Source organism: Lampetra fluviatilis, chromosome 61 (genome assembly GCF_964198595.1).
Source record: "Lampetra fluviatilis chromosome 61, kcLamFluv1.1, whole genome shotgun sequence".
NCBI lineage: Eukaryota > Metazoa > Chordata > Hyperoartia > Petromyzontiformes > Petromyzontidae > Lampetra > Lampetra fluviatilis.
In genome coordinates this window covers 1,588,141-1,616,104 of record NC_136335.1, presented here as the reverse complement: position 1 = coordinate 1,616,104, position 27,964 = coordinate 1,588,141, and the positions used below count along the sequence as shown (strand labels likewise).

The following is a 27,964-nucleotide window of genomic DNA, read 5'->3' as shown; positions in this document are numbered from 1 at the left end:
CCCCCCCCCCCCCCCGTGCGATCGCTTTGCTGAGCACGAGAGGACGCGGCACCGAATAATTGGAGTGGCCAAGTCGGCTGGCGTGCAGGGCAACTCGGGTGGATTTGTCGCCCACCCGCGACCATGGCAGTGCAGGGTGAACTGGGGGACACCGACTCCGATCACACTGGTCAACACACTCTTTCTGGCATAAGGTATTCCAACGGTCTTAAGGTAATTTTGGGGTGCCGATTCCAAATCTGGCAACAGTTTTTGTCTATCACATCAGGTTTTTGAGATATCAAATATTGAATTTTCAATCAAAACTGCAGAAGAAAAATATTAAATAAATGTGGATATCTACATAAAATTATATTATAAACGCACTATCCCATAAATACAGCACCATATTTTAACACAAGCAGTCACTGACTCGCAACAACTTGCAATCATAAGTGCTGGACGGACGGACACTAATCCCCTGTGGGCTGGTGTAACCAGGAGGTTCCTACCAGTAAAATCTCCATCCAGATTGAAGAGCTTATCTTCTCCCCGTCACCTCCGATTAGCACAGTGGTTGGCTTGCGTACGGTGCAAAAAGAAGTTCAACTTGCATACAGATAAAATGGGTAACACTTTGAATCGGTAAAGAAGTGGTTTTCCCACGGATGGTCTTTCCCCTGCCATAATAATGTGGCATTTCCACCAACAATACTGGCTTTGGCGCTGTGCTCATGGGGAGGAACTTGCTTCATCTTGACGAATCGGGATGGCTGTGTGATCCAGCAGTGGATGTTGATGGTGAGGTGAGGACGATTGACTGCGTGGGAGAGGCTCGTGTTAACTGATCACTTTATTAATAAAGCAAGCTCGTTGTACAGGAGGCAAGTTGCAAGCGTACACGGTCTAACAGTGTTAGAAAACGATAACAAAACTAACTCTACATCTCAAACATCGTGGTAACGAAACAACAAACCCACCAAGGCAACTGGCATTAATTTTTTGCATTTTTTTTTCTCTCTTAAAAATAAAACTGCAAATATTTGAAAAGTACATCGTAAAAAAAATGCTTATTTTTTAACGTTTTTATATGCTTTGTATTATATATATACACACTTAAAAAAAAAACATTTTATGCTTGGAGCTGATTTTGTTTTTAATTCGGCACGGAACACGGCTTAATTGACCGTCTACCTTGTAACAATTATTACGAGCCTAAGGCAAATTCTTCAATTTAAAAACGTCGGTGTCGATGTCCACCCACCCCACACCTCCGATTATAGCGTTGGCAGCTACAAACCTCTCGTGCCCATTAGATTAACACTGCACATGACGTCAACACGACCCATACTCAACACTGCCCACACTGAACGCTGCCGCCCATAGTTTCAACACTACCCATTTATTTATTTGGTCCTTTCGGTAAAGTCACGCAGATAAAAAAAAATAATGAAAAAAATAAAAACCGACGTTTCGATCGCAACACCAAGCCGTCATCACCCCCTCCCCCCCCCCTTTTCCTGATGACGACCGCTTGTGTTGCGATCGAAACGTCGTGGTTTTCATTTGTATTATTCACATTTTTTTTTTTTCTACGTGACTTTACCGAAATAACCAAAGGAATATGAATTCCTGCAGTCACTAAAGTTGAGTCAAAACTACCCATAGACTCACTGCCCCATAGACTCGCCCCATAGACTCACTGCCCCACTCAACATTACCCATAGACTCACTGCCCCACTCAACATTACCCATAGACTCACTGCCCCAGACTCTCACTGCAACTCCGATTTCACACGGTTGGCTACCTACGGTGAGGGCTAAAGTAGCTCGACACACACGCACGCGCGCACATAAAACAATCTCTGGAGAAACTGGTCCTCTCCAACCAGCATAGGAATGTGGAATTGCCATCACTTTAAATCGCAGCTGCCAATGGAAATGAGTTGCAACGCTCCTTGCTCGCCGTTAACCCCCAGGGGACTTTTAAAGTCCCAAGTTGCACGCGATTGGTCCAAACTTATCACATGGCCAAAGCTGCTTTGGATCGGCCTACCTTGATGTCATTTAATTTGTGTGTAGCAGCCCAGATTAACACGTCACTCTGCCATCCTCATTACCTCCACGGTATTTAAATGTTCAATGCAGGCTACTGGCATTGCTGGTAAAATCGTAATGATTTACCCAGGAAGCCTTTCTGTTCTGCAGGGAGGGTGTGTGGTGCGTTCTACGTTGATGTGTTCCCGTGAATTCCATGATTATTGAGGTTCAGGCACAACTCGGTGATTTGGTTGCAAGTAGAGGCCTATTGCTGGCAGTGGCTGTTAACCTAGCCATTAAAAAAAAAACAACGATCACCTCCACGGTATTAAAAGCAAATTAACAATCCCCAACGATGGTTACAGCGGTTGGCACACGGTCGATGAACATCATCGTAAGGCATAATCCGGACGTCTTGCACCAATGGCACAAATCATAATAATAATCGTGTACAAATTCAGTTTCGTTTTGCAATGTAGCGGATGGTTTCTTGATGTTGTTCCGCGTATGTATTTTTTTAAAAACCGTGTTGACACCAACGCCACTGTTACTCAAGACAAGAGCGAACGCCTTTTGTTTTGAGCGAACCGTCACGATAACCAAGTACATGAGACGGAGCAGTAAGAAAAACACCCGGCGTACACCGACCTAAGAGGGCAGAGCGTGCTTAGGTCGTACCCAAACGTGTATCGCAATAATGCACTGATATTGGCCACGAAATCAATTGGAGCCAGGAGGTCACCCCGTGCCCCCTTCTAACTCTCAACGTTCATCCTACAAATTCCATCACGAAAAAAAAAGACGCGTTGTTTTTTGTCCGTATTGAAAACATTTTTCTCCTGGCGAGGGTCGTGTTAACCACTGCAATCGTTGATACGCGGAACAGACGTGGCACCACACGAACCCTCGCATTCAACCGATAACACCGGGAGCCTGAAAAAACACATTTTAAATTGTTTTATAATTGGCGACGTTTCGGGCGGCTGCCCTTCGTCAGGGCACACAGAGGTCACAGAGCCAGCGGAGAAGCGTTTGAGAGACGGCGCTTTGTGCCATGGGAAATTAAATTGGTCCCCCCATGTGGCGGAAAGTGACGTCCTCCGACTCTTATCCACTCCACCTCTGCATGCGCTGTGAAGAGCAAACAGCCTGTTTTTATTTTAGTGTTTTTTTTTCCAGGCCGCCGTTGATTGACGGATGCGATTTTCGTTTTGTTAATTGTGCTTTTGCACCACCTGCCAAAGCATCAGCAGCAGCACCGCCGCCAATATAATTTGTTCCGTGTGCGCGCGCACACACAGACCGAGTGACCCAACTGCAATGTCACCAAACATTCGAGGGTTTCACCGTCAAGCCTGGCGTTGCCACGTTGCAGTGACAACCGCGTTGGGATTCTGGCATGGAAGTGTCCCGGCAAACGGCTGCGTGCCAACGTTGAGCAGACCTCCCCCCCCCCTCCCCAACTTAGCGGCCCAAACTTTCAAGCTCCGTGTTTCGCATCTCCATGTGTACGACGATCACCGGCATTTAAAAACGTCAAATAATAACAAACTTAATGATGACAACACGAAAGGCCGTCGAGCAAATGGCGTGGCGTGCACCTCGACTTCCGACGGCGTTCCAATTCGAGATTTCATCAAAGGCAAATCCTGTGACCGTGAGTTCATCATTAGACGTACGCACATGGTAACATGCCAAACACACGGGGAGGGGGGGGGGGCCCTCCTCCCCCCCCCCCTCTGGACTTGCATCCCACTGGGATATTTGCACAGGGTTGGTGTACGGTGATTTTTTCTGCAATATTTTGCTGTCTTTTCTTGGATTTTCTGTTTGCACTCAGTCACTTTAAGATGTTTTCTTGTTCATGTTTTTGTTTGTTGCGGTTGCACCCGATTCAAGAGCCGAATGGCTCACAGGGCTATACTTAATAATGAACTTTGAACCTCAGACATGATCCCCCTCCCAACCTCACGTCATTGTAAATAATGTCTTTAAAACGTATTGTACACTCTAGCCGACCGTACTATCGGAAATATTAAGTCACATTTTGTCGCTACAAAGCTCAACTGGCTAGACGAACCGACAGTATAAAAAACACACACACGCGGTATAAATTATTTATAAAAAAACGAGGGCAGTGAACTAAAATCTACGACGTGGAAACTTAAGGGGTTGTGTATCGTGTGTGCTATAACGTGAAACGAAAACAGTGTAATATAAACCTTAACACCAAGTCGGTTAAAACAAAAAGAACCCATCACTTTTTTAAATAGATTATAAATAATATCATTGAAGAGTGCCTGGTGAGCGTGATTTATATTAAAAAAAAAAGCTAAAATTTTTTTTAACAAACGATAAAAATAAAATCCGGAATGAACAAGTTAAAAAAACTAAAATTCCGGCTCTTGCCGATGTGAAAGATGGACGTAAAAAAGTAAACCCCCAGCGGCGGAGCCTGCTGGTACGGAACAACGTCGCGTATCCACCCCGATCGGATAACCGCCCTCCCTCCGAGGGGGGGGGGGGGGTGACAATGTCGATTCCTTGAGCCACGGACAAGGTACACCGCTCGAAACGTCGCCTTTTGTGTCTAAGGATGTGCTAAGTAGATCGCTGTTGTCTTTTAAGGTCACACTCAGCGGCGTTAAAAAGAAGTGACAATTGTTAACCGCGCTCATTGCTTGCGCTCCGGGGCAGTAGCAGCAGCAGCAGCAACGTCACCGAATGACTTGTCCACTTTACTAAATGTGTTCGTACATCCAACCGGGTTACACATCCGCTTAGACAGGGACTCCCTCCACTTACGAACATTCGACTCGTTAACTTTCGGAAACACGAACAAAGCCGGTCCGTATGTCCAGTTGCCCGTTTGGACCGAGGGTCGCGAGTTTAACCGCCGTGCAATAGATGGCGGTGGTGGCATCTACATCTGCAGAACGTGAAGAACCAGTGGCATCTACATCTGCAGAACGTGAAGAACCAGGGGCATCTACATCTGCAGAAAGTGAAGAACCAGTGGCATCTACATCTGCAGAACGTGAAGAACCAGTGGCATCTACATCTGCAGAAAGTGAAGAACCAGTGGCATCTACATCTGCAGAACGTGAAGAACCAGTGGCATCTACATCTGCAGAACGTGAAGAACCAGTGGCATCTACATCTGCAGAAAGTGAAGAACCAGTGGCATCTACATCTGCAGAACGTGAAGAACCAGTGGCATCTACAGGACATTATACGACTTTTAAAGCCATCCCCCCGTGTTTAGTGTACAATCCGTACAACACGTTTGGAATCGACGAAAGTAAAGTTGGACTTATGAACAAATCGACTTGCGAACAGACCTCTGGAACCTAACGCATTCGTAAGTAGCGGTAGTCCCTGTACCTCAAATCCCCAGCGAGGCGGATATGCAACATTGTACTGCGTAGCATTGAACGAGATTAGATGTTTCAACTTAATTCATTTAAAGATATGAGATGGGGGGGGGGGGGGGGGGAGGTGTGTGTGGAGGTGTATATAGCGGGGTACATGGAAGCTTGTCTATAGGGCTCAGCCCAGCCACGCTCGCTTTGAGTTATAAAAATAGATCGTTTTTTTTAAAAGTCGTGATTTTTCAATTTTTTTAAAAAAAACAAGGTAATTTATTAAATTCCAGTTAGCCTTTATGAGATTACGTTGCCCGTGTGAGCGTTTTAGAGTACAGGAGAAACCCTCTTAACGACTTATCGCTTAATGACAGGTCTCCATAGAGCTGTGTGTGTTCGCTTACCAGACGTTACTTTTAATATCATGCGTTTACAATGCTGTTAGTGTCTTTATGCATTAATATCCATCGTTTAAATGTTATAAAGTACGTTTTTTTTGGGTGAAAAAGGAGGGGGGGGCGGGTAAACTTTCGATGCCATCCGAACGAACTGAGCCTTGAACGTGCGTTTCTTAGACTCGCTTAACGAGCAAATTGCTTCACGGATGCTTTCGTGGAACCGATTGCCGTGGTTAAGAGGACTTCTCAAGTACAACAAAACGCTCAAAACCATTTCCCCAGTGGCACCGCGCGGCCTCAACAGACGACGTTTCGGGCAATGGCTCTTCTTCAGTGATGAGTCATTAAGAAGACCCGGTGGTGCCTGAAACGTCGCCTACTCTTAAGTATACTTTATCTTGAAGCCGTTGTTTATTGACAAATGCAAGTCCTTGTTGTTTGTTCGGCGCTGCCACTGGCAAGGCAGCTGCGTTAAAATGCCGTCGGCGCAAACGATGCGTTGTTGGACCGTACTACCCCACAGCATCTATGCCCCCCCCCCCCACCCCTTAACCCTCTGACCATCTCGCAGACCAGCACTGAGAAACGAAGCAAAAGTGTGGTCAAATACCCCTTGGAAGAAAGAAATCAAAATAAAAAGTGTGAAGTTTTCAATCGGGTCACGTTTGAGCAAATCTGTTTTCACCCCCCAAAAAGTTTTCGAAACAGCAACAAAGATATATTACGTCCGTGCATCGCACGGACGTAATAACGCACACGCACACCGCCAATGTTTTCGTGAGTTCATATAAGGAGGCATTAAGACATTACACTGCACGTACTGCATAATTCGTATAGCTAAGACGTCGGTAATTAGCGGTGCACGTGCGTATACTTAAAACACAGGTTCGATTCCGGGGTCTGGGCCGGGCAGTTGAATCAACAACGGTGCCTAGTTTCTTAAATCTCCCACCACCTGCCACCAATGGCCACTGCCTCTGCCCACCCGGCTGTGTGCATGGGTTCACTGTGCCACGGTGGGTAGGAGATGTTGACTACCTCGCCTGGTACGCAGGAGGTCGCAAGTTCGATCCCGACCCTGACGCCTGCTGCTGTATATTTGTAGTTTGCGTGTCTCTCTTTCGCTCTCCGTGGTCACGTGGATTTTTTTTTCTCAGAATCAACATCACGCGGGTTCAGAGTACGTGGCCGCTGCAATACATTTACACACGACGACGATGATGACGACGATCGGTCACTTGGTTGAGCTCCCCATTTGGCCAGGGCGGCTTCTGTAAAACAGCTACGTAGAGAGCTCAGTGGGGGGGGCCTTCTTTAGCTGGTTAAAAAAAATAACAAAAAATACATTTTTAAAGAATCGTTGAGATTTGGCAGGTCAACGGGATGGTGTGCGGGTAACCCACCACCCCACCCACCCATTGCCTGGCCAACAAAGAGGCTACCAAAACGCCCTCGAGAGATGAGGGGGGGGTACCCCCCCCGCCCCCTTTAGAACTCCCTCATAACTGGCGGCGCTTTCCCTGCCAGCAGCGGCTCGAGGGCAAAGCACTTGCAGGCCTGCGCCTTCGCCAATCTAATTCCTCAGCGCAGGAGTTCTCCTCCACTTGCTGCTTAAGACAAAGTGTTTTAGGAGGCGCCACGGGAATATGGTTTTATTTTTTTTCACCCCCCCCCCCCCCCCACCGCTCACCGTGGAAAGGCGTTGGGCCAAACTGCCGCAAGGCAACATTGGAGCTTAAGACCACAGCGGTGGGGTGTGCGTCAACGCGTTTGTTCGTACGTACGCGCGACACCGTGCCGCGGGTTATGGAACCATCTCGTTATTTAGCACGCGCGCAGACAGAGCACGCATCCTGGGGCCCCTTGATCCAGCAGTGGAGTGACCACGGCCGATCGACGTTGGTCGGGGAGAGGGGGGGGTGGGTGTCGTGACGGAGGTCCAGATGTCAACCGAGGGTTGCCGTGACGGACGGGGCAGGAGAGGTTGTCGACCGCCCATCGGCAAGGAGTTGCGTTGCGGTTGGGGTCAAAGCTTGCGAGGAACTCTCCCGTCGCTTGCGAACCCTTGTCACGTCGCGTAGGCGATCACACGTTGCTTAAAAAAAAATTACGTCCTTTTATTCCGCCGGGGATGAGAGCCTCGCAGAGTCCCGAGGACTCTTCTTCTCAGGAGGACGCTGCGAATGTTCGTGCCGCGAATTCCGCTGTGGAGGCGGGCGGGCGGGGGGCGGCTTCGTGCGCGTAGGCAACCGTAGAGAAGGCCAACATTATACTCGAGCACGCAGCCGTAGTAATAATCATCCACCGCCTATGTTCCGTACTGGCCAGATGTTGTTTAGGTCAAGACGATAAGATGGGCCACCCATCAGGGAGGAAACCCCACCGCACAGATGGGTGCGTGGAGAAAATACTAAAAAAAACCCCCAACCTACTTTCCGTACTGCCCACAGCCTCTTAGAGCAGAGCACTCCCTCCCGGCTAGCAGCAAGTCATGATGGCAGGTGGCCCCTTCTCACCACCCCTGTCACCATCCCAGCCGGGCCTAACACCCCCCCCACCTCCACACAACAACAACCTACTTCCTGTACCGCCCCCTCCACCTACAGGTGCCGGGCGTTGGGGCCTTTCCCCCCCCTGCTAGGTCATGATGGCGGCGGCCGCCCCCCCGACCATTCCCATTGGCTCGGTGGGCGGGCTCTGGATCCCCTCCGACCAATCGGACGCTGAGCGGGGCGAGGAACTCGACCACGCCTCCGGCGAGTCCGGCGACGGCGTGAGGTAGGCGAGATCGGCAAAACCGAGCGCCGACGCCAAACCTCCACCTCCTCCTCCTCCTCCCGCGTTGCCGTTGCCGCCGTTGCCGCCGGTCGCGCCGGAGCCACCTCCGATGCCGGCGTCGTGCGGAGATCCCCCGTAGCTGTGCTGGGACGGCGGAGTTGGGTACTTGTCCACCATCGATCCACCGCCGCCGGTGCCAACACCGCCGGTGCCAACGCCGGCCGCCCCCGGTACCGCCGACAGGACCGCATCGGGCCCCATATGCGGTTGCATGAGGCTGGGCTCCGTCTTGCAGAAGTTACCGCCGGCGCCGATGTTACCGCCGATGTTGCCGCCGTTGCTGCCGCCGTTGCTGCCGCCGGTGCTCAGGCTGCTGTGTTGCCGCTGCAGCACCTGCAGGTGGTGCTGCTGCGCCACCATCTGCTGCTGCAGCTGCTGTTGCTGCTGCTGCATTGACTGCAGCTGCCGCTGGTGCATGTGCATCTGGTGCTGCAGCTGAATCTGGTGCTGCTGCTGCACCACCGGCTGGAGGTGTTGCTGCTGTTGCTGCTGTTGCAGCTGCTGCTGCTGCTGCTGCTGTTGCTGCTGTTGCTGCTGTTGCTGCTGTTGCTGCAGACCGACCTGCTGGCAAGGCATCATGGCGATACCGGTGCCGGGAATGGAACGCATGCGCTGCAGGCTCGGAGCGGATCGCGCGGCCATACCAGGAATGACCGTCGCCTGCGCAAACATGTGCTGCTGCTGCTGTTGCTGCTGCTGCAGGTGGTGATGCTGCAGGTGCTGCTGCTGCTGCTGCTGCATGGCGATCGAAGGCACGGTGCTCAACCAATCGCCGCCACCCACGCCCGCCATGCCGTCGTACCCCGCTGCGGCGCCCTGCAGCAACAGCTGCTGCTGCTGCTGCTGCTGGTGCTGCAGGTGGAGGTGGTGGCCGAGCGGTGGGTGCGAGAGACGCGGGCCGTCGTAGAGCGACGCGCCGGCTCCGCCGTCCGCCAGGAGGATGGTGCCGGCGCTGTGCAGCTGCTGCTGCTGCTGCTGCGGCGAGGAGTGCAGCAGGGCTGGCGGCGTGAGCAGCGGGGGCGACATGTTGTCCGACGAGTAGGAGGCGGCGGGGGACTCGAGCGACTCGAGGGGAGGGCTCAGCACGCCGTCCAGAGAGACCAGCGGGCGCGATTTGCCGTCCGGTTTCCCTGCCGGGCGGAGAGGGAGCGGGAGGGGGGGGGTGGGGGGAGCGGTGAGTGGAGTGGAGTGTCGTGGATGTGGCTCTGAAATGGGACCCATTTTTTGTGCCGAATGTCAAAGACTGAAAATAGAATAATAGGTGTTTTTTTTACCCTTTTAGGCAATAAAACAGCCGTTGAGATGTTCACACGCCAAATAGAAACCTTTTGCAAGGAACCCACACGCACAGTCCTTGTGTTGAACATGCAAACACAAACATGGCCTCTGATACTAACATGTGGTGCATCGTCTTTGAAACTGATTGACATCGGCAGCCTTCTTCATGGCGAAGCCTCACGACGAGTGTCAGACCAGAGAACATCACCACCACCACCACCACAACCGCCATCACTACCACACCCACCACTACAACTGGTCACCATAGACAACAACCATCATTCGCCACTAGGAGACGGTTGACGTCACCACGGCGCTTGTGCTGGGCTATGCGCACTTGGAGGCCACGTGAAGTATCGAATGCTCGCTGGCAGGAGGTCACGGGACAGACCCAGGTGCCATCGGTTGACCGACTGAGACGACTGGCCGATGCACCACCTGTGCCAACTTGCTGTGTTTTAGCCGCCCTGGCGACACTGCTCGTTGTTGTGAGCGTTGCCCCTCTGCCCCTCCGTTAACACCACCACCAAAACCACCACCACCACCAAAACCACCATCACCACCAAAACCAAAACCACCATCACCACCAAAACCAAAACCACCATCACCACCACCAAAACCACCGCCACCACGATCACTAAACCCCACCACCACCATCACCAAAACCACCATCAAAACCACCAAAACCACCGCCACCATGATCACTACACCCCACCACCACCATCACCAAAACCACCATCAAAACCACCGCCGCCACGATCACTAAACCTCACCACCGTCACCACCGTCACCACCACCACCACCACCACCGCCGTTATACCTTTCAGCTTCTTGCCCTTGCCGTCCTTGCCGCCGGGCGTCCCCCCTTTGCTGCTGCTCGGCCTCCGTGCCTTCTTCCCCTGCGGCGTCTGCTGCTGCTGCTGCATCTGCTGCTTCATGGGCAGGAAGCCGAGGCCCATTCCCATGGCCATGCCCATGGCCGCCCCGCCCCCGCCGCACATCTGCGCCGCCGCCGAAGACGGCGAACCGAGCGGGCCCTGGCCGGGCCCGACCATGAGGCCCGGGCTGCGCATGTGGGCGGCCGCGGCGGCCGCGGCGGCGGCGGCCGCGCCGGTGAAGTCGTCGAGCAGGCGGACGATGTCGTGGTGGTGCCGCTCCTGGGCGATGTCGCGAGGCAGCCGGTCCAGGTGGTCGGTGATCTCGCGGTTGGCGTGGTGCTCCAGCAGGAGACGCGCCGCCTCGAAGCTGCCCTCCCGCGCCGCCAGGAAGAGGGGCGTCTCCTCCTGCGGGGCGATAGCCGAGATGTTGACTACCTCGCCTGGTGCGCAGGAGGTCGTGGGTTCAATCCCAGCCCTTAATGCCACAGTGGCCAGGAGATGTTAACCACTTCGCCTGGTGTACAGGAGGTCGTGGGTTAGATCTCGACCCTGACGCCTGCTGCTGTATATTTGGAGTTTGCGTGTCTCTCTCTCATCATCATCACGGTGGCTAGGAGATGTTAACTACCTCGCCTGGTGCGCAGGAGGTCGTGGGTTTGATCCCGACCCTGACGCCTGCTGCTGTATATTTGGAGTTTGTGTCTCTCTCATCATTATCACGGTGGCTAGGAGATGTTGACTACCTCGCCTGGTGTACAGGAGGTCGTGGGTTCGATTCAGACCCCGACGCCTGCTGCTGTATATTTGGAGTTTGCGTGTCTCTCTCTCTCATCATCATCATGGTGGTTAGGAGATGTTAACTACCTCGCCTGGTGTACAGGAGGTCGTGGGTTCGATCCCAACCCTGAAGACACCTGCTGCTGTATATTTGGAGTTTGCGTGTCTCTCTCTCTCATCATTATCACGGTGGCTAGGAGATGTTGACTACCTCGCCTGGTATGCAGGAGGTCGTGGGTTCGATCCCCACCCTGATGATGCCTGCTGCTGTATATTTGGAGTTTGTGTGTCTCTCTCCCCGTGATCGCGTGCATTTTTCTCCGGCTCCTCCGGTTTTTCACCTCCACATTTAGAATCAACGTCATGCGTTCAGAGCATCTTGCTGCTGGTATACATTTCCACGCGACGATGATGATGACGATGAGCCACTTTGTTGACCTATCATTTGCGAGAGCCGGGGGGTGGTGGGTGGGGGGGTGAGGCGACTCACCTTGCAGTCCTGCATGTCCTTGTTCGCGCCGTTCTTGAGCAGGATGAGCGTCGCCTCCACGTTGTTGACGGCTGCGGCCCAGTGCAGCGCCGACTTGCCTGCCGGAGCGCACAGCAAACGGGGACGGGCGGGGTATGGGGTGAGCAAGGAGTATGGCACTCATAGTGAATCTGATAGCGTATCCGATAGTGTATCTGATAATGTATCTGATTGTGGATCTCTCAGTGTATCTGATAGTGGATCTGATAGTGTCTTTGATAGTGAATCTGATTGTGGATCTCTCAGTGTATCTGATAGTGAATCTGATAGTGGATCTGATAGTGTCTTTGATAGTGAATCTGATAGTGAATCTGATAGTGAATCTGATAGTGAATCCGATAGTGAATCCGATAGTTAATCTCTCCGTGAATCTCTCAGTGTATCTGATAGTGAATCTGATAGTGGATCTGATAGTGTCTTTGATAGTGAATCTGATAGTGAATCTGATAGTGAATCTCACAGTGTATCTCAGTGTATCCGATACTGGAAAGGAGGCCCCACAGCAGTCGGAATGTCCGTGCGTCCGATGCGAGCGTTTGTACCGTGGTCATCGACGGCGTTGACGTCGGCGTGGCTGTTCACCAGCTCCTCCACCATGCCCTCGACGGCGAGACGCGCTGCCAACACCATGGCGGTCGTGCCGTCCTGCATGCGCGCGTCCAGGTCCGTCGCCCGGTTGCGGATCAGGATCTACCGTGGGCGGGAGGGAGGGGGTCACGGGGAAGGTCACGGGGGAGCGCAAGATGCGGTGCAAGTCGTGTGACGCGGAGGAGGAGGACATTCTGGGATGAAGCTTTCATGGCGGAAAAAAAAAACTGAAAAATAAAAGAAACATTTTTTGTTTAATAATTTTTTTAATTTTTATTTTATCAGGTCAGGCCCACTGAACTATGGAGCTCTTTTCGGAAGCGACCTCGCCATCACAAATGATAGCTCGATCAAGTGGCTTATCATCATCATCATCGTCGTGTGGAAATTTACAGCAGCCAATTACTTGAAACGCGTGATCTCTATTCTAAGTGTGGAGGGAAAAACCGGAGGACCCGGAGATAAAACCACACCACCAAATATACAGCAGCAGGCGTCAGGGTCAGGATCGAACCCACGACCTCCTGTACACCAGGCGAGGTAGTTAACATCTCCTAGCCACCGTGATGATGATGAGAGACGCACAAACTCCAAATACACAGCAGCAGGCGTCAGGGTCGGGCTCGAACCCACGACTTTCTGTACACCAGGCGAGGTAGTCAACATCTCCTAGCCACCGTGATGATGATGAGAGACGCACAAACTCCAAATATACAGCAGCAGGCGTCAGGGTCGGGCTCGAACCCACGACCTCCTGTACACCAGGCGACGTAGTCAACATCTAGCCACCGCAGCCCACGACGGGGTCTCGAACCCGCGCGCAGCTCACCTGGAACACTCCCTGCGCGTCGGCGGCGACGGCGGCGTGCAGCGGCGTGCGCCCCATGTTGTCCGGGATGTTGGCGTCAGCGCCGGCGTCGAGGAGACGCTTGGCGGCATCGGCGCGTGCGTAGCGAGCGGCCAGGTGCAGCGCCGTCTCCCCCGTGCGGTCCGTCTGGGCCTGCAGCGACGCGCCCTGCGCAGGAGGAAGGTGGTGAGGAGGTGAGGAGGAGGTGAGGAGGAGGAGGGAGAGAAAAGGAGGAGTTGCTGCGAAGGGGAGAGAGAGGGGGGACAGCAGGGGAGGAAGACGTGGGATGGAGCAGAGGATCGCGGAGCGAGAAGGAGAAACATTGGAAGACGTGGGATGGAGGAGAGGATCGCGGAGCGAGAAGGAGAAACATTGGAAAACGTGGGATGGAGCAGAGGATCGTGGAGCGAGAAGGGGGGACATTGGAAGACGTGGGATGGAGGAGAGGATCGTGGAGCGAGAAGAAACATTGGGAGGAAGACGTGGGATGGAGCAGAGGATCGTGGAGCGAGAAGGAGAAACATTGCAAGACGTGGGATGGAGGAGAGGATCGTGGAGCGAGAAGAAACATTGGGAGGAAGACGTGGGATGGAGCAGAGGATCGTGGAGCGAGAAGGGGAAACATTGGAAGACATGGGATGGAGCAGAGGATCGTGGAGCGAGAAGGGGGGACATTGGAAGACGTGGGATGGAGGAGAGGATCGTGGAGCGAGAAGAAACATTGGGAGGAAGACGTGGGATGGAGGAGAGGATCGTGGAGCGAGAAGGGGAAACATTGCAAGACATGGGATGGAGCAGAGGATCGTGGAGCGAGAAGGGGGAACATTGGAAGACGTGGGATGGAGGAGAGGATCGTGGAGCGAGAAGAAACATTGGGAGGAAGACGTGGGATGGAGCAGAGGATCGTGGAGCGAGAAGGAGAAACATTGCAAGACGTGGGATGGAGGAGAGGATCGTGGAGCGAGAAGAGGGAACATTGGAAGACGTGGGATGGAGGAGAGGATCGTGGAGCGAGAAGAAACATTGGGAGGAAGACGTGGGATGGAGGAGAGGATCGTGGAGCGAGAAGGGGAAACATTGCAAGACATGGGATGGAGCAGAGGATCGTGGAGCGAGAAGGGGGAACATTGGAAGACGTGGGATGGAGGAGAGGATCGTGGAGCGAGAAGAAACATTGGGAGGAAGACGTGGGATGGAGCAGAGGATCGTGGAGCGAGAAGGAGAAACATTGCAAGACGTGGGATGGAGGAGAGGATCGTGGAGCGAGAAGAGGGAACATTGGAAGACGTGGGATGGAGGAGAGGATCGTGGAGCGAGAAGAAACATTGGGAGGAAGACGTGGGATGGAGCAGAGGATCGTGGAGCGAGAAGGAGAAACATTGGAAGACGTGGGATGGAGCAGAGGATTGTGGAGCGAGAAGAGGGAACATTGGTAGACGTGGGATGGAGCAGAGGATCGTGGAGCGAGAAGAAACATTGGGAGGTAGACGTGGGATGGAGCAGAGGATCGTGGAGCGAGAAGGGGGAACATTGGAAGACATTGGAGAAGCTCCGAGGGGAGGGACGTGGAGTGGGGCGGAGGGGTTCAGGATCCTGGTTTTATAGTAATAGGTTTTTACCCTTTTATCTGGCAACAAAACTGACACCTTTATACGAGGGATCATGTTTGCATTAACCACAACACTTGCGGTCAAAATGCAAACGAAAAGACAACTCTGATAATGTATGCATTGTCCTTGAAATTGATTGGTCCACACCGGAGACAGCTTTTGTTAGAGCCCAGTCTCACATGGTGTTGGACCAGATGACGCCAAAAGGCGCACAACTCAAAGACATCTTGACCGCAAGTGTTGTGGTTAATGCAAACATGATCCCTTGCATAAAGGTGTCAGTTCTGTTGCCAGATAGAAGGGTAAAAACCTATTACTATATCTTGCTACTGGCAAAGGAGGTCTCATAATGGTCCTGGTTGTTGTTGTTGGCCGGTGGGTCTCTGTGGCTACGCGCTGGGTGGCAGACTTGCCCCACGACAAGGTGCCACGTGCTCACCAAAAACAAACTCACTTGACCATCAACTCGCTGCACGAGGGAACCCCCCCCACCACCACCGGCGTAATCCCCGTGGTTGGCATCCAGCATCTCACCATCCGAGCTACCTCTGAGGGTCCCACCTCGACGGGGCGAGCGATCCGATTGGTTGACCCCCGACCGATTGAGCCGCTTGCTTACCTGGAAGATGAGGTCGGTGATGACGCTGGCTGATGCGCCGCCCTCTTCCACCGGTTCGTCGTAGCGCTGCTGCTGCTGCTGTTGCTGCTGCTGCTGCAGGAGCAGCAGGGACTGCTCGTCCTCGTCTGGGGCGCCAGAATCCAGGCCCCCGCCCCTGAATGACGCCAGCATGAGCGGCGTGAATCCGTCTGTTGCAGAGCGTGGGGGGGGGGGGGGGCGTGGTTAGGGACATGACGTCAAGGTTGTCATTCGTGATGAGGGTTTGTGGGTGAGGTCGAGCAAGTGAGTGTCATTAACCCGCCACCGTTCGACAACAGCCAATTATGATAATTGTTTTTTTACCCTTTTATCTGGCAACAAAACTGACACCTTTTTTAACGAGGAGTCATGTTTGCATTGACCACAATTACCTGCAGTCGTAATGCAAACAAAAAACACAACTCTGATAATGTATGCACTGTCCTTGACGTTGATTGGTCCACACCCGAGACAGCTTTCCTTAGAGCCTAGTCTCACATGGTGTTGTACCAGATGACGCCAAAAGGCGGACAAACTCAAAGACAATGCACCATCGGAGTATGAGAGCTCGGGGTAAGCATTTACCAATGGTGAACAGCCTATCAGTAAGGTTTGTACGGAAATTGTGGACTTACTCTCCAACACAACGGTGGGCTGAAGGCGCAACCACATGGCACGCTCTGTTCACGTGACAAACCTCACTGGCCGGCTGTGTCGGGTGGTGGCGGGTTTAACGACACATTCATATTTCTCTTCTTGGTTCTTTCGGTAAAGTCACGTAGAAAGAAATGAATAAAATAATAAAAATAAAACATAATAAAATAATTCTCACGATGCTTCGGCCACAACGCAAGTAGCCGCCTTCAGGTGAAGAACAGGTCTGTCGAGTAGACATTCATACTTCCGGGATCGAACCCAAAAACCTTTATTATGAGTAATATTGGTTGGGGAAGCCCCCCGCGCGCGTCAAACGAAGTTGCAATTAATTAAAATTAAATGATCGTCGTCGTGATCATGGACATAACTGCAACCACCGCTACAGCCAGCGCTACCAAAGACAAAGATCCCCCGCGTAGCCTTTAACAGACTGTTGGGGCAAGTGCTGTTAGCGAGTAGCACCTACGAAGGCCGGCACGGCAAACGAGGGGGGGTTGGGTGGCCAGCACCACGCCCGGCCGCCTTTCTCTCCCTAGTGGTGATATTTACCCCCTTATGCCAGGTACTCATTTGAGGCCGAGTCGACCTAGGTGAGGCCCAGGATTGGTTCAAATAATCGTCCCTGGTGTTTGCCCGTGAGCGGGGAATCGAACTTGGGTCGCCTGGGTTTGTAGCGGAGCCAGCACTACCAACCAACCACCATTAGCACCACCACCACCACCACAGCAGCAGCACTGTTACCACCATACGTACGGTTGGCTACGTACGGTGCAAAAGAAGTTCACATTCGTTTTCACCGCCACCCTCCATCACCACTCTCCATCATTACCCACCACCCACCACTATTCACCACCCTCCATCATTACCCACCACCACCACCCACCACCCACCACACACCACCACCACCACACACCACCACCCACCACCCTTCACCACCCTCCATCATTACCCACCACCACCACCCACCACACACCACCACCACACACCACCACCACCCACCACACACCACCCACCACACACCACCACCACCACCACCACCCACCACACACCACCACCACCACCACCACCCACCACACACCACCACCACACACCACACACCACCAGTCACGTGCCCCCCCCCGGTGCCCCCCGCCCAGTCCCCGCGTACCGGGCCCTCGCACGTTCACGTCCATGCAGTCCGAGTCGAGGTCGCCCTGCGGCGTGAGGGCGAGCGCGGGCGGCATGCGGATGTCGGCCGCCTCCAGGTGCTGCAGGGTCCAGGGCCTCGGGTCGACGGGGTCGGCCACGCGGGGCCCCCCGGCCAGCATGGCCTGCTCCTCGGCCTGCGGCAAAGACAGAGATGATGATGACGACGAGTCACTTCTTTGAGCCATCGTTCGAGTCGCTTCTGAAAAAGATCTACATAGCTCAGCGTTGGGGGGGGGGCCTTACCCTGCTAAAGCACAATGTTTAGTAAAAAAATTAATTTTAGTTTAGAGGAGTGAGTAGGTAGGGGGTGGGGGGGGGGGGCAACGATTGTGTGTGGGGGGGGGCACCCCCAGCGGCAGCCGCCCCTGTGCACTCACGTGGAGACGCTTGCTCGGCGGAATGCCGTCGTCGCTCAGCCAGTGCTCGTTCTGATTGTCGTCCATCAGCCCCTCCGCGTGCTTCAGGTGTCTGTTGGGGGGGGCGGGGCATCGGGGGAGGTCAAGGAGAGGCGCTCGCAAACAACAACAACAACAAGGCCCCGTCGCCGTGCCGACGTGGAGTGACCCACCCCCCCCACTGCTGCCACCTCTATTTATCTCCAGTCAGTCGGGAGAGATTTCACGTGACGTACCCAGGCGGTTAACATCTCGCCACGGTGGCTAGGGGATGTTAACCACCTCGCCTGGTACACAGGAGGTCGTGGGTTCCATCCTGGATCCGAATGCCACGGTGGCTAGGAGATGTTAACCACCTCGCCTGGTACACAGGAGGTCGTGGGTTCAATCCCAGCCCCTAATGCCACGGTGGCTAGGAGATGTTAACCACCTCGCCTGGTACACAGGAGGTCGTGGGTTCAATCCCAGCCCCTAATGCCACGGTGGCTAGGAGATGTTAACCACCTCGCCTGGTACACACGAGGTCGTGGGTTCAATCCCAGCCCCTAATGCCACGGTGGCTAGGAGATGTTAACCACCTCGCCTGGTACACAGGAGGTCGTGGGTTCAATCCCAGCCCCTAATGCCATGGTGGCTAGGAGATGTTAACCACCTCGCCTGTCGTACAGGAGGTCGTGTTGGGTTAGATCTCGACCCTGACGCCTGCTGCTGTATATTTGGAGTTGGCATGTTCTCTCTCTCTATCTTTCCCCGTGGTGGAAATAATTTTTCTCTGGGTCCTTCAGTTTTTCCCTCTGCATTTAGAATTGACGCGTGTTTAGGGTATTTGGCTGCTATAATTTTCAACATGTTGAGCCTATCGTTTGCGGCCAGGGTCGCTTCTGAAAGAGAGCTACATAGGCTCCGGAGTGTGGCCTTACCTGGTAAAATAAAAATGGAGACACACACGGGGGACACGCGGGGACAGGCGGGGACACGTGGGGGGGAACCGCAGTGACATGGGGGAGACACGTGGGGGAGACACACGGGGGAGACACGTGGGGGAGACACACGGGGGAGACACACGGGGGAGACACGAGGGATGTGAGGGACACGTGGGGGAGACACACGGGGGAGACACACGGGGGAGACACACGGGGGAGACACACGGGGGAGACACGAGGGATGTGAGGGACACGTGGGGGAGACACGCGGGGGAGACACGCGAGGGAGACACGCGGGGGAGACACGCGGGGGAGACACGCGGGGGAGACACGCGGGGGAGACACGCGGGGGAGACACGCGGGGGAGACACGCGGGGGAGACACGCGGGGGAGACACGCGGGGGAGACACGCGGGGGAGACACGTGGGGGAGACACACGGGGGAGACACGCGGGTAATCTGGAATCGCCAAACCCGATCCGAGGCCAAGAACCGGGAAGCGATGACGAGGGGACCGACTCACTTGAGGCCCAGCGCGTCCTGCCCGACAGGCTCTCTCCGCTTCTTGCTGCCCGAGCCGCCCTCCTTGGAGGTGAGCACGAGCCCCTCGGGGAACCACAGCGTGCCGTGCTCCCGCCGCCGCTTGCCCTTGATGAGCACCCCCATGCCGATGACGAGCACGGCCAAAGCGGCCACGGCCATGCCCACGGCGTAGAGCGGGTTGAAGCCGGGGTCTGGGCGCTCGTTCAGTACTGGGGGAGGACGGGGGGGGGGGGAGAGGCGGAGACAGCTTGTGAGTGTTGGCGGTTCGAGCCCGGCGGCCGCTCCTGGTTAATGGTGCCGATGAGATTTTTCTTTTAATTGGAGCCAAAAACACGAGCTGAACTTACGTCGTTTTTAATAAAAATAAGTAAAAATTTAGAGCGTTCTATGTCCCGGAAAAGCGGGGTGTAATATATAAAGTTATGAAATACAGATGGTAAAAAAAATTTAAATTAATAAAAGTAAAATAAAAATAAAATATAAAAATCACGACGTTTCGGAGGCAACACAAGCTTCCGCCTCCGAAACGTCGTGATTTATATTTTTATTTTACTTTTATTAATTAAAATTTTTTACCTACGTGACTTTACCGAAAAAACCTAAGAATATGAATCCTTGCAGTCACGAAAGCTTCAAATCTAGAAAGATATACAGACGCTGGGAGAAAAACGAGTGCTCCTTATAATCCTGACAATGCGGTAATGCTGGTGAAAGAGGTCAGCGCGGTGGCAATAAACCATTGGGGCGCCGCGATGGAAGAGATGTTAACTCCCTCGCCTGGTATGCAGGAGGTCGTGGGTTCGATCCCAACCCCGACGCCCGCTGCTGTATATTTGGAGTTGGCGTGTCCCCCTCTCAACGATTTGCGATGGCCAGTTCGCGTCTGAGAAAGAGCTACGCGAACTCAGCGGGACCATTGCCTGGCAAAGATCTAAAAGAGTAAAATCAAAACTAGTTCAGCTGAGAACCCCCGCACCCCCCCCCCGCCTCTCCGTACTTTCGACCGTCTGCAGGGGGTAGGGGAAGTCGAGCGAGTGGTGCACGGCCTGCGCCGCCAGGTACGCCGCCGCGTCCGCCGAGCTTGAGAAGCACTCCTCGTTGGGCTTCATGCAGAAGCGGTTGTCGATCTCCAGGTGCACGATGGACCTGCGGGAGGGAGGGAGGGAGGAGGGCGACACGGGGGAGGAAGGATTTCCCGCACCTCCGATTAGCACGTATGGTGCGGAAGAATTTCAACATATATACTGCCCGTAGACTAAGACTACCCATAGACTCAGCACTGCCCATAGACTCAACACTGCCCATAGACTCAACACTGCCCATAGACTCAACACTGCCCATAGACTCAACACTGCCCATAGACTCAACACTGCCCATAGACTCAACACTGCCCATAGACTCAACACTGCCCATAGACTCAACACTACCCATAGACTCAACACTGCCCATAGACTCAACACTGCCCATAGACTCAACACTGCCCATAGACTCAACACTGCCCATAGACTCAACACTACCCATAGACTCGACACTACCCATAGACTCGACACTGCCCATAGACTCAACACTGCCCATAGACTCAACACTTCCCATAGACACAACACTACCCATAGACTAACACTACCCAAAGACTCAACACTACCCATAGACGCAACACTACCCATAGACTCAACACTACCCATAGACTCAACACTACCCATAGACTCAACACTACCCATAGACTCGACACTGCCCATAGACTCAACACTGCCCATAGACTAACACTACCCATAGACTAACACTACCCAAAGACTCAACACTGCCCATAGACTCAACACTACCCATAGACTCAACACTGCACCATAGACTCAACACTGCACCATAGACTCAACACTGCACCATAGACTCAACACTGCCTGTAGATTCTAGATTTGAAGCTTTCGTGACTGCAAGGATTCATACTCTTGAAATAAATTAATTTAATTATTTTATTTCTATTATTTATTATTATTTTTAGACTGTAGGGGCAAGTGCTGTTAGCTAGCACCTATGAAGGCCGGCACGGCGCACGAGGGGGTGGGTGGCCAGAACCACGCCCGGCTGCCTTTGTCTCCCCAGTGGCGATGTTTACACACTGCACCAGGTACTCATTTAATGCTGAGTCGACCTAGGGAAGGCCCGGTTCAAATCATGGTCACTTTGGTGTTGGTGCCGAGCGCGAATCGAAGTCGAGTCGCCTGGTTCGTAGCGCTGCGTGCTAACCGCTGCACCACCGCTCCCCGCGATTGTGCGTGTGTGCGTGTGTGCGCGTGCGTGTGTGTGCATGTGTGCGTGTGTGTGTTTGTTGCGTGTGTGTGTGTGTGCGTGTGCATGTGTGTGCGTGCGTGTGTGTGTACGTACCCCAACACTTCACGGTCGATCTCCCGGACAGACCTCGGCAGCACCACGAGCGACCTCACCGCCCTCCTCAGCGCCGCCGCCGCCGCTCCTCCTCCTCCTCCTCCACCGCCGACGCCGCCGTACTCCTCGTAGTAGGGGAAGATCATCTCGGCGCCGGTGGCGTCGCGCTTGAAGCGCACGCCCGTGTGGAGGATGGAGCCCAGGCGGCGCAGGAAGTTGACCGAGTCGTTCAAGATGTGCTCGGGCGGCAGGAGCACGACGAGAACGAGGGAGTCGCGAGCCAGGCGCGGCGGAGTGGCGATCACGCAGTCCCCGCCGTCCCAGCCGCACTCCTCCGTGTTGCAGCCCTGGTCGCAGTGCTTGTCGGAGAAGTGGTCGCGGCAGTACTGGTCGTAGAGCGGGCTGCGGAGAGGTTGCGGGGGGGGGGGGGGGGACACGGTGAGACACACGGTGAGACACACGGTGAGACACACGGTGAGAGACACGCGGTGAGAGACACGCGGTGAGACACACGGTGAGACACACACGGTGAGACACACGGTGAGACACACGGTGAGACACACAGTGAGAGACGCGGTGAGACACACGGAGAGACACACGGTGAGACACACGGTGAGAGACACGGTGAGAGACACGGTGAGAGACACACTGAGAGATACACGGTGAGAAACACACGGTGAGAGACACACGGTGAGAGACACACGGTGAGAGACACACGGTGAGAGACACACGGTGAGAGACACACGGTGAGAGACACACGGTGAGAGACACACAGTGGGACACATGGGTAATCGGTAAAACCGATCCAAGGCTGCTTCACCGATAACCGGGAACCGATTTTTCTAAAGCCGCCCCCGAACCCTGGAACTCTGCCGTTGCACCGCTTGCTCGCCCACCCGCAGTGTCACCCGCCCGCAGTGTCGCCCATCCACAGTGTCACCCATCCGCAGTGTCGCCCACCCGCAGTGTTGTCCGCCCGCAGCGTTGCTTGCCTGCCCGCCCGCACACCCGCAATGTCGCCCACAATGTCGCCCGCAATGTCGCCCACAATGTCGCCCGCCCGCCCGCAGTGGTCGCCTGCCCGCCCGCCCGCCTGCCTGCCCCGCACTCACTTGCACTGCTTGGCGGTCTTCTTCTCCTTGCAGTCGAAGTCGTCGTAGAGGCACTCGGCGCCCGCGCACTGCTCGTCGCACTTCCCGTCGCCAAAGTAGCGCCAGCACTGCAGCGAGCTCGTGCAGTTGCGCCACGGGTCGTCGAAGTTGAGCGAGCAGTCGCCGCCGTCCCAGCCGCACGCGTGGACGTTGCACTCGAGGTCGCAGTAGCGGTCGCCCGCCTTGCTGCGGCACTCGGCCTGGGAAAGGGGATGAAGCGACGCGCACACACACACGCACACACACACGCGCAGATACACACACACACACGCGCAGATACACACACACACACGCGCAGACACACACACACACACACACGCGCAGACACACACACACACACACGCAGATACACACACACACACGCAGATACACACACACACACGCGCAGACACACACACACACGCGCAGACACACACACACACGCAGATACACACACGCAGACACACACACACACGCGCAGACACACACACACACATGCAAGGGGTCAGTGGCAGAAGTGGGTGGGGCCTACGAGCAGTGGGAGGGGCTTGTGAGTAGTGAGAGAGACTCAGAGCAGTGGGAGTGGCTTCCAAGTAGTGGGAGAAGCCTAAGGGCGGTGGGAGGGGCCTACCAGTGGGAGGGGCTTACGAGCAGTCAGTGGAGCCTGTGGCCAGTGGGAGGGACCTACGGGTGGTGGGAGGGGCCTACGAGGAGTGGGATGGGCCTATGAGCAGTGGGAGGAGCCTATAGTCGGTGGGAGGGGCCTACGAGCAGTGGGAGGGGCCTACAAAGTGGGAGGGGCTTACGAGCACCGAGTAGGACCTGTGACCAGTGGAAGGGCCCTACAATCAGTGGGAGGGACCTTTGTCAAAAAGAAGTTGCTCACTCGAAAGTGAGCAAGGCAGAGGGACAGAGGGCAGGGAGGTGCGGAGGGTTGCCGGGCTGCCAGCCGACCAGCAGCAACGCATCCCGGGCTGAGCACCTTCAGAGCGGCGGGGGGGGGGGGGGTGTGTGGGACGGGTGAATGTGTAATTGGCGGCGGAGGAGGAGGGGAGTCGAGGGTTGTCACCTGCGTGCAGCTCTCCTCCAGCACGGAGGTGGGCGGCGGCGTCACGTCCTGCCCGACGCCCCCCGAGAAGCCCGGGTCCAGGAAGTGGCAGCGCAGGCCGTTGAAGCGCTGCGGGCAGCGGCAGCGAAAGAATGGCTTGGCGTCGTGCGGCTCGCACGCCCCGCCGTTGTAGCACGGCCTGCGGGAAGTGGGGGGGGGCAACGCAGGGTGGCGCGACGGTTAAAACTATACTCTTAGTTCTTTCGGTAAAGTCACGTAAGTAAAAAAAAAATGAAATTAAAATTAATTTGAATTAAAAAATGAAATTTAAATTAATTTTAATTTCATTTTTTTTTTTCCTAGTGACTTTACCGAAAGAACTAAGAGTATGAATCATTGCAGTCACAAAAGCTTCAAATCTATGGTTACAACTATTTACGTGGAAGTGTTTCTTTTTCATTTTTATTTTTTTTATTTTTTTTACCGGGTGTAAAGCCCCGGGAGCTACGTCGCTCTTTATCCAGAAGCGACCCTACCACCCCCCCCCCCCCCTGGCGAAATCGCCAACGACAGCTCGACGGAGCGGGCTTACAGTCGTCCGAGCGGGAGCATTTTTTTTAATGCAGCCGCCAAAGAACCCTAAAAAAAACCCCGTGACGTCGTCTCAGAGGTCGCAACCGGGTACCCGATACCCGTACCCTACCTGATACCCGGCTACCGGTACCCGGCCGGGTACGGGTACCCGTTTGCGACCCTGGTGAGGCCGGGTACGGGTAGGCCGTGAGTCACTGGTGAGTCACCGTTTGTCACTCATTTCCCAACGTCTTGTCTCTTCTCACAATTCAAGTTCCTAGAATCAACCCACCCGCGCCTGCAACATGGCTTCATCCCAGAGGTTGCAATCAGGTACCCGATACCCGTACCCTACCCGATACCCGACCGGGTACGGGTAGGGTACGGACGGGTACGGCTACCCATTTGCGACCCTGGTGCGGCCGGGTACGGGTACGAGTAAGGAATCAAAACCCGTTTGCGACCTCTGCGTCGTCTCGAAACGCCGGAGGGGGTAAAAGACCGCGGGGACTCACTTGTTGAGGCAGGGCGAGTCGGCGGGGAACTGGCACTCGGGCCCCGTGTGCTTGGCGGGGCAGAAGCAGTGGGCCCCCAGGACGGGGCCCTGGACGCAGAAGCCCCCGTTGAGGCAGGTGAGGTTGCCGCAGGTGTAGGAGCTGTTCTCGCACGTGTAGCCGTGGTAACCCTGCGGGCAGAGGTGCACGCGTGAGTCCGTGCGAGTCCACGGGTCTCTGTGAGAGTCTATGGGTCTCTGTGCGAGTCTACGGGTCTCTGTGCGAGTCTACGGGTCTCTGTGCGAGTCTACGGGTCTCTGTGCGAGTCTACGGGTCTCTGTGCGAGTCTACGGGTCTCTGTGCGAGTCTACGGGTCTCTGTGCGAGTCTACGGGTCTCTGTGCGAGTCTACGTGTCTCTTTGCGAGTCTACGGGTCTCTGTGCAAGTCTACGGGTCTCTGTGTGAGTCTACGGGTCTCTTTGCGAGTCTACGGGTCTCTGTGCAAGTCTACGGGTCTCTGTGCAAGTCTACGGGTCTCTGTGCAAGTCTACGGGTCTCTGTGCGAGTCTACGGGTCTCTTTGCGAGTCTACGTGTCTCTTTGCGAGTCTACGGGTCTCTGTGCGAGTCTACGTGTCTCTGTGCGAGTCTACGTGTCTCTGTGCGAGTCTACGTGTCTCTGTGCGAGTCTACGGGTCTCTGTGCGAGTCTACGGGTCTCTGTGCGAGTCTACGGGTCTCTGTGCGAGTCTATGGCTCTCTGTGAAAGTCCTATATGCGACTATCTACGTGTAAATATTTGTAGGGGCGTCTCTCACCTGCGGACACTTGCAGATGAAGCCGTGGGGCGTGTTGATGGTGACCATGCACGCGCCGCCGTTCTTGCACGGCTGGGACTGGCACGTGTCCACGATGTTCTCGCAGTGACGCCCTGCGCACAAGTGGCACACGCGATTCAAGCGATGCCCCACAGCGGAGCGGAGATCAACAAAGACCCCCGCACCCCCACTCTCCTCTCACCGCGTGCAATTGGTGAAGCGACGTAATTTTAAAGGCGCATTCCCATTGGAAAATCAATTAAACAAAACAAAATTCGGCTTACGAGCTGCGCCAAAAAAAATATTTTGGTTGTCGGATCCGCTGGCACGCATCCACACGCGTAATCTACCTGAAAATACCTGGGGGCCCGGCAGTGGCACGAGCAATCATTTCAAAGCCGCACATTTCAATTTAAATTTTTTATTATTATACTAGCTGTACTACCCGGCTTCGCCCGGGACTTGGATCCACCACGCCGGATCAGCTGGCACGCGACTCACCGGAATAGCCGGGCCTGCAGCGGCACTTGTAGTCGTTGACGAGCTGCACGCAGTCCAGAGTGCCGGGTGGCTGGCACGGGTTGGAGAGGCACTCGTTGACGTCGCCCTCGCAACGCTCGCCCACGAAGCCCGGCGCACACGAGCACGCGTAGCCCCCGACGCGGTCCTCGCACGAGCCGCCGTTGAAGCAGCGAGGCTCCAGCGTCACCGGGTCCACGCTCGGCAGGCAGTCGTTGCGGTTGATCTCGCAACGCACGCCTTGGGGGAGGGGAGGAGGGAGAGGGGACGTTACGGGCGGCCGCGTGCGGTGACCGGTGCCGGCCGCGTCCAGGCCGGTCCTCTGCGGAGGAGGCTCGTGAGGGACGCTGCTCCAGCAACGACGAAAGGCGGAGTTCAGCGACGCTCGCAACAACGAGAGGAGCGCCGGGCGGATGAAACGCATCAAGTTGCTAAACTTCTGGCTATCACAAACGATAGCGAAACCAAGTGGCTTATCTTCAAGTGGAACATTTTTAGCGGACAAATGCTTTGAGAGAGAGACATGTAAACTCCAAATATACAGCAGGCGTCAGGGTCGGGATCGAACCCACAACCTCCTGCATACCAGGCGAGGGAGTTAACATCTCCTAGCCACCACGGCACCTGCGTCTGTCCCGTGACCTCCTGGCCAGCTAACCTTCGACACTTCACGCGGCCTCAAAGTTCACCTGGGCCTGGCACAAGGTACGCGGGGATGTCACCGCCGCTTGCCGGTGAACGGCGGCGGCCGTGGTGGTGGTTGTTGTTGTTGTGGTGGTTGTTGTTGTGGTTGTTGTTGTTGTGGTCGCGCTCATCCTTACCCTCTGTGCCAGGGGGACATGAGCAGATGTATCTGTTGACCAGGTCGATGCACGTTCCTCCATTCTCGCAGGGCTGCGACTGGCACTCGTTAATCTCCTTTTCGCAGTTCACGCCGTGATACCCTGGCACGCACTGCACAAAGACAAAGACCCCCGCGAGCAGCGTACAGAATTAACAGACAGTCGGCGAGTAGCGGCGCCTACGAAACGCCGGGCACCGCGCCCGGCCGCCTTTGTCTCCCGAGTAGCGACGTTTGCCCACGGCACCCACCGGGCGCTCGTGCGAGTTCTGAGTCGACCGAGCGGAGGTCCAGGGCCGGGTTCACGTAATCGTCACCCACAGGCAGAGGACAAACATCCCCCGCCCGCCGGCCCGCCCGCCGGTTCGATTTGTGTACTCGAAAGGGGTCGAGCGGTGGCGTTAGCGAGCGCCCTATTAATGTTCCGGAGACCGCAAGAACGGCGGGGGGAGTGCGGACCCCCGTGCCACCCGCACCGCCGAACTACTCCTGGGTTCGAGTCCAGGTCGGAGGGGGGGGGTGGGAGAGGCACAACGGGGGCGAACGAACGAGCGAGCAAATGAGTGAGTGAGCAAATGAGCGAGCGAGCAAATGAGCGAGCGAGCAAATGAGCGAGCGAGCAAATGAGCGAGCGAGCGAGCGGACGAGCGAGTGAGCGAACGAGCGAGCGGAGGAGTGAGCGAACGAGCGAGCGGA

General features: G+C 55.0%; 1 protein-coding gene across 2 annotated transcripts in view; it reads right to left on the bottom strand.

Annotated features, from left to right (window-relative positions):
• Positions 1-814: 814 nt before the first annotated feature.
• Positions 815-27,964, bottom strand: part of LOC144951163 (neurogenic locus notch homolog protein 1-like) — a 110,363-nt gene continuing 83,213 nt past the window's right edge. For both annotated transcript variants that reach the window (XM_078881294.1, XM_078881295.1), the window contains exons 23-39: positions 27,249-27,381; positions 26,410-26,667; positions 25,909-26,021; positions 25,115-25,284; positions 24,048-24,225; positions 22,961-23,199; positions 21,849-22,250; positions 20,467-20,615; positions 19,450-19,678; positions 17,987-18,077; positions 17,569-17,743; positions 15,747-15,934; positions 13,500-13,685; positions 12,625-12,772; positions 12,044-12,141; positions 10,719-11,181; positions 815-9,750 (exon numbers count right to left, since the gene is read on the bottom strand). In XM_078881294.1, coding sequence (XP_078737420.1) covers positions 8,420-9,750; positions 10,719-11,181; positions 12,044-12,141; positions 12,625-12,772; positions 13,500-13,685; positions 15,747-15,934; positions 17,569-17,743; positions 17,987-18,077; positions 19,450-19,678; positions 20,467-20,615; positions 21,849-22,250; positions 22,961-23,199; positions 24,048-24,225; positions 25,115-25,284; positions 25,909-26,021; positions 26,410-26,667; positions 27,249-27,381 — 4,551 coding nt within the window. In that variant the 3' untranslated portion in view covers positions 815-8,419. The remainder of the gene's footprint in view (positions 9,751-10,718; positions 11,182-12,043; positions 12,142-12,624; positions 12,773-13,499; positions 13,686-15,746; positions 15,935-17,568; positions 17,744-17,986; positions 18,078-19,449; positions 19,679-20,466; positions 20,616-21,848; positions 22,251-22,960; positions 23,200-24,047; positions 24,226-25,114; positions 25,285-25,908; positions 26,022-26,409; positions 26,668-27,248; positions 27,382-27,964) is intronic.